Source organism: Grammomys surdaster, unplaced genomic scaffold (assembly GCF_004785775.1).
Source record: "Grammomys surdaster isolate TR1022 unplaced genomic scaffold, NIH_TR_1.0 126219, whole genome shotgun sequence".
NCBI classification, from domain to species: domain Eukaryota; kingdom Metazoa; phylum Chordata; class Mammalia; order Rodentia; family Muridae; genus Grammomys; species Grammomys surdaster.
Window position 1 is genome coordinate 8809402 of NW_021621022.1, and position 12642 is coordinate 8822043.

The 12642-nt window shown below is 50.6% G+C and overlaps 2 protein-coding genes across 6 annotated transcripts in view; both read right to left on the reverse strand.

The window, feature by feature from the left end:
• Positions 1 to 5555, reverse strand: part of Ccar2 (cell cycle and apoptosis regulator 2) — a 15761-nt gene extending 10206 nt beyond the window's left edge. The window contains exons 1-7 of one of the 2 annotated variants that reach the window (XM_028758891.1): positions 5396 to 5555; positions 4459 to 4552; positions 4169 to 4260; positions 3690 to 3781; positions 3371 to 3485; positions 3076 to 3205; positions 2798 to 2894 (exon numbers count right to left, since the gene is read on the reverse strand). In XM_028758891.1, the coding sequence (XP_028614724.1) occupies positions 2798 to 2894; positions 3076 to 3205; positions 3371 to 3485; positions 3690 to 3781; positions 4169 to 4260; positions 4459 to 4516 (584 nt within the window). In that variant the 5' untranslated portion in view covers positions 4517 to 4552; positions 5396 to 5555. Of the gene's footprint in view, positions 1 to 2797; positions 2895 to 3075; positions 3206 to 3370; positions 3486 to 3689; positions 3782 to 4168; positions 4261 to 4458; positions 4906 to 5395 lie in introns of those variants that run through there. The other variant, XM_028758892.1, reaches the window with a different exon arrangement.
• A 619-nt stretch (positions 5556 to 6174) lies between these two features.
• On the reverse strand, positions 6175 to 10880 carry CUNH8orf58 (chromosome unknown C8orf58 homolog). Of its 4 annotated transcripts, none has more exons than XM_028758798.1 (8): positions 10779 to 10880; positions 8815 to 9290; positions 8306 to 8446; positions 8063 to 8165; positions 7807 to 7922; positions 7487 to 7590; positions 6954 to 7056; positions 6175 to 6856 (listed from the first exon to the last, which is right to left on the reverse strand). In XM_028758798.1, exons 1-8 carry the CDS (start codon positions 10825 to 10827, stop codon positions 6803 to 6805), a joined length of 1146 nt encoding a protein of 381 aa, XP_028614631.1. In that variant the 5' UTR covers positions 10828 to 10880; the 3' UTR covers positions 6175 to 6802. The 4 variants fall into 4 exon arrangements, with proteins under 4 accessions (XP_028614631.1, XP_028614629.1, XP_028614628.1 ...); XM_028758796.1 differs by having other exon boundaries at positions 8063 to 8213; XM_028758795.1 differs by having other exon boundaries at positions 8815 to 10871.
• Between the last annotated feature and the right edge of the window lie 1762 nt (positions 10881 to 12642).

Genomic DNA, 12642 nt, shown 5'->3' on the forward strand with positions numbered 1-12642 from the left:
CATCATGAGTGGAGTAGTGTGATTGAGATACATGTATGCATCATGAGACTGTCAGGGGAGATGTGGAATATTCTTTTTTAAAAGAAAGGTAAAGGGAAGAGCGTTCAGAGCAGGAGGACAGGAGGCCAAAAGGGGGAAAGGGGGTGTAATTGAAGTGTACTTAGATACGTGACAGGTGTGAGAGAATTAACCTTTACATGAGATCATGCTACAGTCTGGAGAAATGTCTAAACAGAAACAAATACCTTGAATATCACAGACCATGTACTAGCTAGAAACTAGCAAGGTCCCAGGAAGGTACAACAGGAACTGTTTTCCTGTGCAAAAATCACTTCCCAAACTCTTACCTTGCTGTCAACAGTATGACATCAAAAAAGGGTAGAACTTTACCTTTCAATGTTGCTATTCTGTTCATCTTTTGTTTTGAGATAGCTTGGGCTAGCCTTCTATTCCTAATCACCCACAGAGCCAGCAGGAAACACATTAGTGGTAGGAGCAGCAGAAACCTGGCCTGTCTAAAGACCTCAGCTGCTCATGAGAGCAGTCCAGTAGCAACGTTGTATTTTGCATCCCAGAGCTGGGAGTTTAACATAAAGCTGGGCTAATGGGCAAACCACCCATGTGGTCAAATCCTTTATAAATTGGCAAATTTATCTCAGAGTGACTGATTCCTGATGCCCCTCTTCCTACTCGATATGTTCTCTAAAAGCTGTAACCCTGAAGCACTTTGGCCAAACACACTGCAGGTGGTGCACGGAGGCTGGCAATCAAATGCAGCTGGCAGCCACAGCTGGAATTTCAACTGAAAGCAGCAGGCCCACAGTCAATGGTTGCCAACCAGGTAACATAAACCCTCAAGGTACTTGCTATGGTTCTGTACTGGAGGCTTTCATAAGCTCACAGAACGGAGAAGCCCAGGAAGATACACTAGACAAGCATTATAGGTGCAAGCCATGTCTGAGTGTAGGAATGGAGAAGGGAACAAAGGATTTCAAAGTGGAGGCGATGTAGAGAACAATGCCAGGCTGATCTGCACGGAATCACAGCAGCCTTTCTCAGAGAACGAACACTAGCTTCTGCACAGGGACTGGCTATGTCACCTCCCCTCAACTCTCCTCAGGTTATGCCATGCTTACACCAAGTGTTTCCCACTGAACTCCTTCTCAGCTCTTATCAGCATGTGGGCAACAGGGTGGTTCCCTTTTTGCAGTTATTTCAAAGAAATCACAGCACATCAAAAATGTATAGTCAAGATTCTGACATTTCAGTATAACTCAGGTTTCACCTCAAGATTTCTATCAAAAAACAAAACACATTCAAGGCAACACGTAGATAAAGGTAGAATAGAAATAAAACAGAAGGCAGGTGATACTGCTTGTGTAAATCAGGTAATGGCTTGAAGATTTGTTTTATTTTTCCACTTCCTTTCCATATATTGAATTTTCTATTATAAGAAGCCAAACAAAAACTCTCAAGGAGAGGGAAGCACAAGGGAGATGTGAACTTGAGACACAATGAGCATGCTCCTGGAAATTCCCCAAATTTGCAGATGATAAAGGACCACAGGATGTCTCAAGTGCCTGACTAGACCATGCTAGTTCCACATTAAGGCCAAGAAAAGTGTTGGCACAGAACAAATCCTGAACTTCTGAATATATTGTAGCCTCTGTGTTGTAACACTGTTACACAAAGTGTACACAAGATGCCATTTTAAATTAGGAAATAAAACATTTTGCAACAATCCCTTCTTTGATGTTACTATTTTCTTGTAACAATTCTTGGTATCTCTGTGTTAAATACTAGAAACAAAGGGGAAATGGTATACTTTTTAACTCTCTGGGGCTGAGGAGCTGACTCAGTGGGTAAAGTTGATTGCTACTCATAAGGATCCCAGAACCCATGTCAAAGTTGACACAAGTCTGTGATCCGAGCCCTGGGGCAGACAGGAGGCTCTCGAGACCTTGCTGACCAGTCGACATAGCCAGAATGGCAAGCTCTAGTGAGACCCGATCTCTGACAAAAGCAAACAAAACCCAGCAGAGTACAACAGACAACACTTAGCATCAACCTCCTGGCTCTGCATATATCTCGATACAAATTCATAAAGCATACACATACACATGCATACACAAAGTATCTCAAAACCAGAAAGCTTAAAAAAAAATGAATGCATAAGCAAGCTAGGTATGATGCCACACATCTGTAAGCCCAGCACATAGGAGGTAGAGGAATGAGAATCAGGTGTTCAAGGTCATCCTTAGCTACATTCTGAGTTCAAGACCAGCCTAAGCTACAGAAGACTTGATCTAGCCGGGTGGTGGTGGTGCATGCCTTTAATCCCAGCACTTGGGAGGGAGAGGCAGGCAGATTTCTGAGTTCGAGGACAGCCTGGTCTACAGAGTGAGTTCCAGGGCAGCCAAGGCTACACAGAGAAACCCTGTCTCGAAAAAGAAAAAAAAAAAAAGACTTGATCTGTGGGTGAACACACCTATAACCCCAGCACTAGTCAGGAAGGGGGCTCTCCATCAGGTCAGGCTATGCTACACAGTGAGACCTTGTCTCAAAAGAGCAAAACAACAAAAACTGTCAATGTGGCATTTTGAAATATAAACTGTATTAAATCTCAGCTTTGCAGAGGTAGTGTATAAAGTTACTGTATTTGTCAAGTATGATTCAATGTGTCTGCCTTTCAGAGAAAAGGGTCTAGACTCTATCCACAGAAAGACATGTTAGTGTTAACCGGCGTCAAAGGTGTGACATGGTCCCTAGAGGAAAATGTAATGCCTGTTCATCTTACCTCCGGCCCTGGTCCAGCCTTCCATGAGGACCCCGAGCAGGAAATCTGTTCAGGTGGCTCAGGTGAAGTGTGTGGGATGTCTGGAAGAGACTCAGAGCTGAAGAAAGGAAATGGCCGGTGACTCAAAAGCCCTAAAACCCCGTCCAGCTTCCTCCTCCTCTTCCTGTGTAGAGAAGTACCCCCTTCTGTTCTGAGAGCATCTATATGAAAGGAACAAGTCCTTTCCTCCAGACTACAACACAAAGCCACACCCCAATTTGCATGCCACCAGTACTCACGCTTCTGAGGGAAAAGTGGGGGAATTCGGTGAGGCTGAAAGATCAACTGGGGCTGAGCTCCCAGGATCCCTTGCTTCTGGCCCAGAGCTGCCACATGCAGAAGGGGAGGTGCTGGAGACTTCAGTAAGGGCTAAAGGAAAATAGCCAGCAAGTTCAGGGGATCCCCAGGTTGATACCATGAAGAGACATCTATCCCACCCCCTCAACAAAAGGAAGCATTGTGACCAAAAATCAGGCCACATGACTTCCTCCTCTCCATCCCATTGCAGTGGACATGCAAAGGAGAGAAAAATACCTGGTTGGAGAGCGTCTGCACCTTGACAGCATTCCAGGGCACTGCCTGGCCTGGGTTATATGCAGCCTTCACCAGCACCTTCTCACCCAGCTGGGGTAGTCGGCCCTTCACCACACTGCCAGCACACAAACCAGGAGGCCCCATCAGGAGGCACCCTGGACAAGTTATCCTGACTGCCCCCAGGAAGACCTTCTCCATCAAGATTTTTCATACCTTGCAGTAAAATAGCAAAGCAATAGCTTTAAAGAGGGGGCCCAACAGCACGGAGACAGAACTGAATCCTACAACCATGCCCAGAAGAGACTAGCCTCATGCCTACCTTAGCTGAAAAAAGACTTCTTCATCGACCACCCCAAAGTAGTCATGCAAGCTGGTAACAATGCCAGTGAAGACCCGCTGCTTCTCCCCACTCTGCAAGAGAAGGATAGGTCAAAAGCAACAGGAAGAGATCTGAACAAAATCATGCTATGCCACTAGGGCCTCATCTCTAGCCACAGAGACCTGACTCGTGGTATTACAGGAAAATTCACACGGAAAGAAACATGGTGGGCACAGCCTATGAGAGAAGCTAATTCTTGACTTTCATCCAAAAAGGCCCCAAAAGATCTAAGATTCCCCAACATTAGGAGTCTCTGAATTCCCCAACATTGGCCTACTACCAGGACAAAACAAAACCAAACAAACAAAAAACCAGGGATGTTGACATTGTAACTAACACAAGAAACACCACACACCAGACATCCCAACATACTAAGGTTGCCCCAAAGGGAAACTCACTAGAAAGGGCACCCAACATACCTGAAGGTGCCTGGCATTTTGGGACAGGTCTGTGGCCACAGGAGGAGTAAGTAGACCAGGAGGAGGGCCCAAAAGAGATGTTGAAGCCGCGCCTACGGGGACAGAGAAGCAATCTCCAGAACCGCACCTACTACCCTAAGCACTAGAAGATAGTCAGAGGATCTTGTAAATCCAGAGGTCTAGGTGGTCCCGACCAGCTACTCACACATTCAGGGAAATACCCAGGAGCTATATTTTAGGAAACTGACTCTAGAGCATATTCTGAGTGTAACCAGTAAAGAGGTAAGCACCTGAGAAGTTCCGTCCCCCTGGAAGTGGGTTGATCCTCTGGCGCTTAAACTGGGACATTTGGAATGCTGTCCTTTCAAGGTCTTGGGGGGAAACCTTCAATTAAAAGAGAAAGAAGTTAACAGCTCAAATGGAAAACTTCCATCTATTATGGGGGTGAGGAGTGGAAAATCTTAATGAAGTAAAGCTTTTACGGTGAAGAGGTGAGTCCTAAAATGGAGGGATGGAGAGGTGGAAATGCAATAGGTAACTATGTTACTCCAGTTTGTTCTCACAATAACCTAGTGGTGGGTGCTAGTGACATGCTGGTTTACAGACAAGGAAACTGGAACTTTGAGATCAAGAGACTTGTCCAAGGCCGCAAAACCAGGTAGTGACAGCAGGACTCACACCCAGATCTCCCAACAACTTAGCACTCCTTTCACTATGCCACTGGCACCCTTAAGAGGCTGGCGGAGTCAGGGGCTGGAAGAGCTCCGGTGACATTCATTCACCGCCAAAACACTCCACGCAGGGCCGGGGCAAAAAATGGAGGCGCGAGTAGCGGGGAGGTGATGCGGGCCCTCTTCCCGGAAGCCCGCCAGGCGTCCTTTCGGACCGGCTGGTGGGAAGGGAGCTGTCCAGCCGGCCCTCGCCAAGCGGCCTGCACGCCGCTCCCTCCTCCTAGGGCCCGACCCTAGGCTCCGGCCTCCGCAGCCGCCTGCGCAGAGCCTTCCGGGCCCGGCCACCGAGAGGCCACCGTGGGAGGACCACGGCGCGAGGTTTCTCCTCCTCCCGCCCGCCCCCAGGGCCGAGGCCGTTGCCAGGGAGACAGAGCTTGCAGTCCAGAGGGGGCTCGGCTCTTTCCGCGACGGGCGCATCTTCGCTGTTCGGACCCCGCGGCCTCGCCACCCGAGAGAGACTGAGAGGCGGAGGCGCAGCGGGAGGCCCCCAACCCACCTGCGGGCCAGGGCCACGACACCAGGGGGACAAAGACACCCGGAACCACCGCAGCTGCTGCTGCCACCACCACCGGAAACGCCTCTCCGGAAGAGCGACCACTGGTCGGAAGCTGCCACTCTCCCGGATATGGTACCTCCCTCTTCTACATCGACCTCTCCCTTCCCCCACACCAGCCTGCCATCCCGCTCCAACTGTGGAACGGAAGTGTGCCTTCCCAGATCCAATAATGCCTTCGGAAGCTGAGCTCGGTGGTGTCCTCTCTCAAGTGTCCCATCAGAAAAGTAGGCTCGAACCATTGGTTCCTGGTCTCAAAATGACTGGAACTGGACCCCCCCCCCCCCCCCAAACACAAGGAAGGGACTACCACTTACACACCCTGCTGTCCTCTACTGACCACCAAGACTACAGCAGCAAAAGAAGCAGCGCCTCCACTGGCTCGAGGAGCATGCCTACTCAGGGGCCATTGCCAGGGGATATTCTTCTGACTAAAGCCAAAGACCACCCCACCCCCCATCCCTATTCCTGCCCTTTTATTGACTGCACTGCCAGCAAGGGGTAAGCAAATGAGAACTCGGTGCCCAAACTCTCAAATATGAAATGTACAAGATCTCAATAAATGGATTATTCAAAATCTTGCCAGAAATGTGGCTATTTTCACAGCTATTAACAGTGGCCACCCCACCCCCCTTAACCTCTGGCCTCCCATCTCTCTCCACTCCTGTTTGCCTCCAGCAGCACACCTTTCCTGCTCACTTAACAGTCACAGCACACACTGAGAACGTATAATGTCACTTTATCCTCCTAACAAGCTTATGAGGTAGGTAAGGCGGGCATCATCCCAAGTAGGATGCTGTGGCTCAGAAATTAGACTTTGCTATGGTCTAAAACTCCAGGATAGAACACAGCATCTTAGAATTGACCTTGCAAGTTATTTGCTGTTCTTCACAATGTTATTGATCTTCCCCCATCCCTCATTTAGTCTTCCAGGGCTGTGCTCCAGAGCTGTGACTCACTACAAAGGTACTCAAGGCAGTGTCGCTCTTGGTCCCAGGGCTGCTGTCTCAGGTATGAGGAGGAAATTAGAAATCCACGTCAGTAATTGTTCATTGTGAAATGAAGATCAGTGCCATCCTCCAGTGACACCCACAGCACCAACCCTCTGTATGAATGATTCCATCAGATGACTGAATCTGGGCAGTAGAAAGTCCAACAAAGACTGCAGAAACATACATCTGCAACATGCTGACACATTCCCATACTCAACATGCTCTGTGAGCACCTGATAAATAAGTCAGTTCACATTGCCTAAGCCCAGAGATTTCTGACGAGGAGGAAGAACCCCAGACGAGTGTTGGAACTGTACTCGAGGGCTTCTTGGGGAATCAGGGCTCCTTGCCTCGATGCTTAGAGAAGGACTTGGCCTTCACCTTGAAGAGGAGCAAGCACCAATAGCTTTTCCTGGCAGTGCAGAGAAACAGCAGTAAGCCAAAATGTAAGGGACTTCCTGGGAAATCCGACTCTACCCAAGGTCACCAGGTACACCGAAAGGTCATACAGAAAGATTTTTTGCTCGTGGCTTCTTAACCACCAATGTTGGAATAAAGGTCTTCCGTTGGGAATGGCACGAAGTCCTTTCAGAGAGGTTCCTGAACTCCATCCTATAGAAAAGCAAAGAAAAATTAGACTCAAGGGGGGGTGGGGAGGAAAAGGCATCTGAAGCATTGCTTACCTTCTGAAGAGAAGTTGTCAACCATGACAGACTTCATCTACAGTAAAATAATTTACCTCACCAGCCCCTAAATTTCAGTGTTAAGGAGTGAGTGAGGGCTTGACAGGAGAGGATGAATATACTGCCCAAAATCTGGTTGTGACTTCGGGAAAGCCACTGTCCCCAATCCCATGCCACCTTCCCTCTCTTCACCAACAAATGGGGCATCTTAACTACTCTTGTTACTTGAAGCATCTTCTATACTTTGTCTCACCAATTCCATAGGGACTAAGATGACAACTATCAAGACAGGACAATAGCAACATCCTGCCCCATCAGTCTCCCCCACTGACTTAACCTGAATCAGGCACAAGACTCACCTGGGTCCAGAACTATCAGGAGGAACAGGAGGCTCTGGAAGCCGAGGGCTCCTCCAACGTATCCGATTGAGCAGAACTTTGACCTTATCCCAGTGGGAAAGATCCTGCCGAACAGAGACTAAGGGCTCAGCATACAAAACATCTGTATACTGTACATCCCTAATGAAGCTACCAGGAACTTCACTGCCAGAGCAAATCACCTGCTCCAAACAGGAATCCTGTCATTTCCCTAAAGCTCTGATTTGGGGGGCACTTACACATTCCCATGTTCCCCCACCCTGCATCATCCTACCAACTGCTCCACATACAGCCATCACTACCTTGTGTCCCTGGGAGGGCGGAAGGATGGGGGTTGGTTCCAGCAAGGCCTCTGGCAGCCTGGAGGGGCTGGCGACAAGCAACCCCACCTCTGGGAGTGAAGCTGCCTCTGCACCTTCTGAAAGAGAACTACATCATCTGGGGCCAGAAACAAGCCGGATGCAACCCCACTAAGCTACATTTCAGGGGGGATGCTGATGGGACCCTGGGCAGGCACACAGGCAGCAGAATACAGAGGAAGACACAGTTGCTCCTTACCTGGGTCCTTTGTCTGGCTCAACTCCTCTCTGTGCCCCTGGACCCTATTGTCTGGGATATGCGATGATGAAAGAACTGGAGCCAATACTTCCTCCTCAGGCTCCTGAGACAGGTGAGATGGAACACGCAGAGATTCACTCGAAAGCTGAGGCTGTTTAGAAGGCATTCATGCTCCAGGGGTTCCACCCTTCCCCTCTTTCCCTCCCTAACTGGCCTGGCCACCTGTACCTGTCCACCACTCACCCTAGAGGGTCTCTGGGTCTGCAGCTGCAGGTACAGCTGCTGGAGCCTGGCCATCTGCTCCAGCACAAGGCACAGGTGTTCCAGGTAACGCAAGCCCTGTCCCGGAAGGCAGGTACAGGCTCCAGAATCCATATTACCAACCTGCGGGACACATTAAGGTAGGAAGACCTTCAGAGTCAACCAAAACTCCCCATTCTGGGTAGTCAGGCTGTGCTGAGCCAACAAAATGGGACACAGCAGACAAGCCAAGAAAGACACACTTGGCTGGCTTCCCCAGTGGCTACCAGCTGAGCATGGCACCCATACCTGTCTGCCTCCTCTGTGGGGGTGGCTACATACTGCTGGGTGCGAAGTGAGGCAAAAAGTAATGACACAACCATCAATTAGGGGCAAGGAACACCCCACCCCGAGAGAGCTCCAGGGAAAATGGGAGAAAGGGTCCCCATGAGCCACACCTCAGGGATTTCTCCACCCCACTCCACTTCACTTTAGCCAAGATGAATACTCGCCTCCTTTGCTTCTTCCAGATCAGCCTCTAGCTCAATGTCTGCCTCCGTGGACTCCTGTTCTCCTACAAAGATGGGCACTCCACCTACAGGTTTGTTCAGCAAGTGCAGGGAGCCGCGCCGCCCAGACAAGCTGGGAAACTCTCGAGACCTCTCCAGCACCTGTTCCAGCTTCCGTCTGGCCAGCAGCCGGTCTAGCTGGGCAGGAGGCAGCTCAGGGCTCCCCATGGGCTCCAGGTTCAGAGAATCTTGAGAAAGTCCTGATAAGGTAGCCAGGGAGCTGTCTCCAACCACCATCTCCATGCCTGAGTCCTGGGAAGCCAATTTCAGAAGTGGCATCTGTCTCTCCAGACCCCTCAGTTCATTCTGTTCCTCCCTGAAGTCCAGTGAACACCCATGAGTTTTGTCTGGTATCCGTCTGTAGGTGCAAGTGACTCCTGGCACCACACACCCTTGTCCCAGGTCCTCAAAGGCCCCATCTGTGAGGAGAATCTGTATCAAGCTGGGCAGGATGCCCTCAACGCCTCCAGCATTCCTAGCAACTGGCAGCGTTCCCTTGAGGAGGTATGTCCTGTACCAGTGGTGAACAAGGACACAGGACATCCACATCCCCACTGGGATAAAGTTCCACCCTTGCTTGGAAGATGTCTAGCTAGGGTTCTTATAACAATTGTTGACAGCCGACAGAAACCTACATTTTGAACATGTGCTAGGCAAAGTCCTTGCAAGTCATGACAATTAGCAGTGCAGATAGCTTAACAGACCCTTAACTAAGGTTCACCTGAAACAAGTCTAAGTGCCTCGGACTTCTTGGATATGGGAGGGAGAAAGAGCAAGGTGAAGGCCGGGCCTACACAGTGCTTTCTGGAGTCCCTGACACACCAGGAAGCAGGAAGAGGTATCTCCTGGAGTTTATGAGGACACTGGTAAAAATGACAGCAGCTGGGACTGGGATGTGATACTGTGAGAGCTTCCAGAGCATGCGCAAGGCACTGGGTCCCATCCTCACACTACAAAACAGAAATAGCAGCAGCAGCAACAAAAACAATAGCAATTATAATTACTTAGGAGAAGTTTGTCTTTTTAAGCAAGAAAGGATGATCATGTGACAAATGGGGGACGTTTTTGGAGTTGGATCGATGGTTCAGTATTTTAAAATACTGACTACTTTTCCAGAAGACGGGCATTGGGTGGGCATTGCGTTCCCAGCACCTACATGGATGTTCATAACTCCAGTTCTAAGGGATCTGAGCCCCTCTTTTGACTTCCCTGGCCAGTTCACACAGGTAAAACAGACAAAAGTCCAAATTTTAAACAACAAAAAACTTTTCAATATAAATTAAGTGAAACAAGGAACCTGCCTTTTATTTTGTTTTGCTTTTGAAACAGTGTTTTACTCTGTATCCTAAACTGCTCTAGAACTCCCAATATTCCTCCTGCCTCAGCCTCCCAAGTGCTGAGATTATAGGCAAGAATCTCCTCGCCCCTTTGGCTAGCATCCATTTATTATCACCTTTGTGCTAGGGGTTATTATGGTCTGGGTGGTCTACTGGAATCGGGCAGAAGCTTGGGCTGCTTTGGCGGGAAGAGGATGCCAGCCCGTCCCCTCTGGATCAGGAAGTGTTCCAGGAAGCCTATGCCCGGCAATCTGGCCCGAGAAATGGGTTTGTGGCCACCAAGGGGCTTGCAGGGCTGCTGGCTGGGGCAAGAATATCGGAGTCACCCAACCTCGAATAGAAGAAGCTTCCACGACGGGAATCAGGGGGAAAGGAGGCCCCGACAAGTAGGATGTGGGTGGTAGGTGATTGACCAGCAAATACCGGAGGATCTGCACTGTGTATGGCGTCCCAAACCTATTCACTCGACTCCTTCAAAGCAAGGAAGCGAGGGGGTGCGGCCAGTGGACGCCGCTCGAGCGGGGCTGGAGAATAGGAGACGACCCCAGGGTGGGAGGCAACGCGACTCACCCCGGCCGCCAAGTCGCTCCACCGCAAAGACGCGGCGCCGGCTCAGCATGACGTGTTCCAGACGTGGAAACCGCTGCAGCAGCACCGGAGTGATCCCGGGTGTCCCCCAGTCCCTAGTTGCGCTGGAGCAGCTCAGCCCGCGGGTCCCTGCCCAGTTGGGCGTGGTTCCGAGACACTCCCCTCAGGAGGCGGGCCGGGGCGGGGCGGGACGCGGCACGCAGGTGGAGGGCGCTGACCCAGGCATCGTCAGTCTGGGGACTACCTTCCCTAGGCATCGTATCTGTAGCCCTGCCAGCAGACGTGCCCCAATTAAGTGCTCTTGGAGGAGAGTGTACCCACTCGAAGACTGTAGCCGCGCGGGGTCATCGCTCCCCGACACACACACACTGCTCGAGTTGCCTGTGTTCCTGCTGCTGCAGCTTGGACCCTTACTAGTGCGGAGCTGCACTGCACAACAGCCCGGAAGGAAATGGAACCCCACAGGGCCGGCGGAGGGAAGAAGGCAGACTAGGACTGCATCCGGCCTCACAGCTGTATGACTTAAGGGCAGACCCCCTCAGCCCGGCAGAAAGGGGAAAGGGTTCTGCGTCCTGGGAAAACCTACAGGGCACTCACTGCAAGGCGCTCTGTGTCCAGAGCTACTTAAGAACCCCTTACCCAGCCCAAGCCTCTGTCTTATCTGGGAGCTGCTGTAGGCGTGTGGTCTGCAGGGTTGGGGCAAGAGATTAACCACAGCCTGGAGGCTGAACAGAGTTTAAATGTTTCCCTGACCCTAGCAGCCACCATCCTTGGCCCGGTTCCATTCCACCCCAACCCCATTCTAAAAGGGAGCCCAGGCAGCAGCTGATGGCCAACTACCAGGTGACCAGATGGTACTGGGGCTGCTAGGAAAACATCCCTTTTCTCAGAAGCCAGTAAGGGCTGGAAAATCTCAGCTGGCCTCAAGCGCCCTAGAGGCAGATAAGGGTGACCTGGAGGAGAGACTGGAACTCACTGGAAGTCTTCGGCCCCTCTCCTTGCTTCCTCCTAGATCCTATCCTCAAAAGATCTCCACTGGTTTCTTTGTCAGAGAGCCACCAACAACCAAATTTCAGTACTATAAAGTTGGGAAACTGAGCCCCCGCCCCTCCCCCAGCTCAGATGCAAGATGAGAGCTGAGTTGCAGTCTTCTGTCATCTTCAGAACCTTGATGTTTAGGTCAAGCCCTTTTCCTGCAGCATGAATTCCCAGGGTTGCTAGCTGCCCCACCCCACCCCCATGCCTGTCCTTCAAATATAATGAGGGAAACAGGATGCTGGGCCTGGCAGTACTGCCTTCTCCAAGTTCACGAAGATCCAGAGAAGCAAGCTTCTAGGCAAGCCAGGCAGCTCCTGCCCCCAAGGTGAAACTGTAGGGAAGTAAAACAGGGGGATTCTTTGCCTGATTTCACCCTGAATTTGAAAAATCTGGGGCCCAGATTCCAAGCAGCAGTATCCGTGGTGACTGGGGCAGGAATGCATCTAGAAACAGGAAGCCAGGCCAGCAGGAATGCAGTGTCTCAGCACAAAGAACCCACACACACCCCACTAAGTACACTCCCCGACACATACTCCCTCCCAGATAGGGCCCCGCCCCTTTGTGCAAGGCTAGGCCAGGTCTGATCTGTCACAGCCTTCATGGGAACTGGACCTGATGTGGTGGGCTAGACTTCCTTCTGCATCTAATGTCCCGACTGAAGCTAACTCAGAACCCAGCCAGTCCTTCATTACCCAAAGGCTTTATGTCCCTGCTGTACCTGCCATCGCCTAGGTATCTTTTCTTAGTCACCTCCACCTGGATAATCATGTCCCCTTGAAGTGAATTGTAAGAAACATCACAGCTGTAC

Bases quoted from the DNA above. Each gene is read 5' to 3' on its own strand.
- CUNH8orf58 (XM_028758794.1), bottom strand. From the start codon at position 9,420: ATGTGGATGTCCTGTGTCCTTGTTCACCACTGGTACAGGACATACCTC. The intron at 8,447-8,814 runs GCGAGTATTCAT...TGTGTCCCGCAG, and splicing joins ATCTGGAAGAAGCAAAGGAG to GTTGGTAATATGGATTCTGG. The intron at 7,591-7,806 runs GTAGTGATGGCT...TCTGTTCGGCAG, and splicing joins CGCCCTCCCAGGGACACAAG to GATCTTTCCCACTGGGATAA.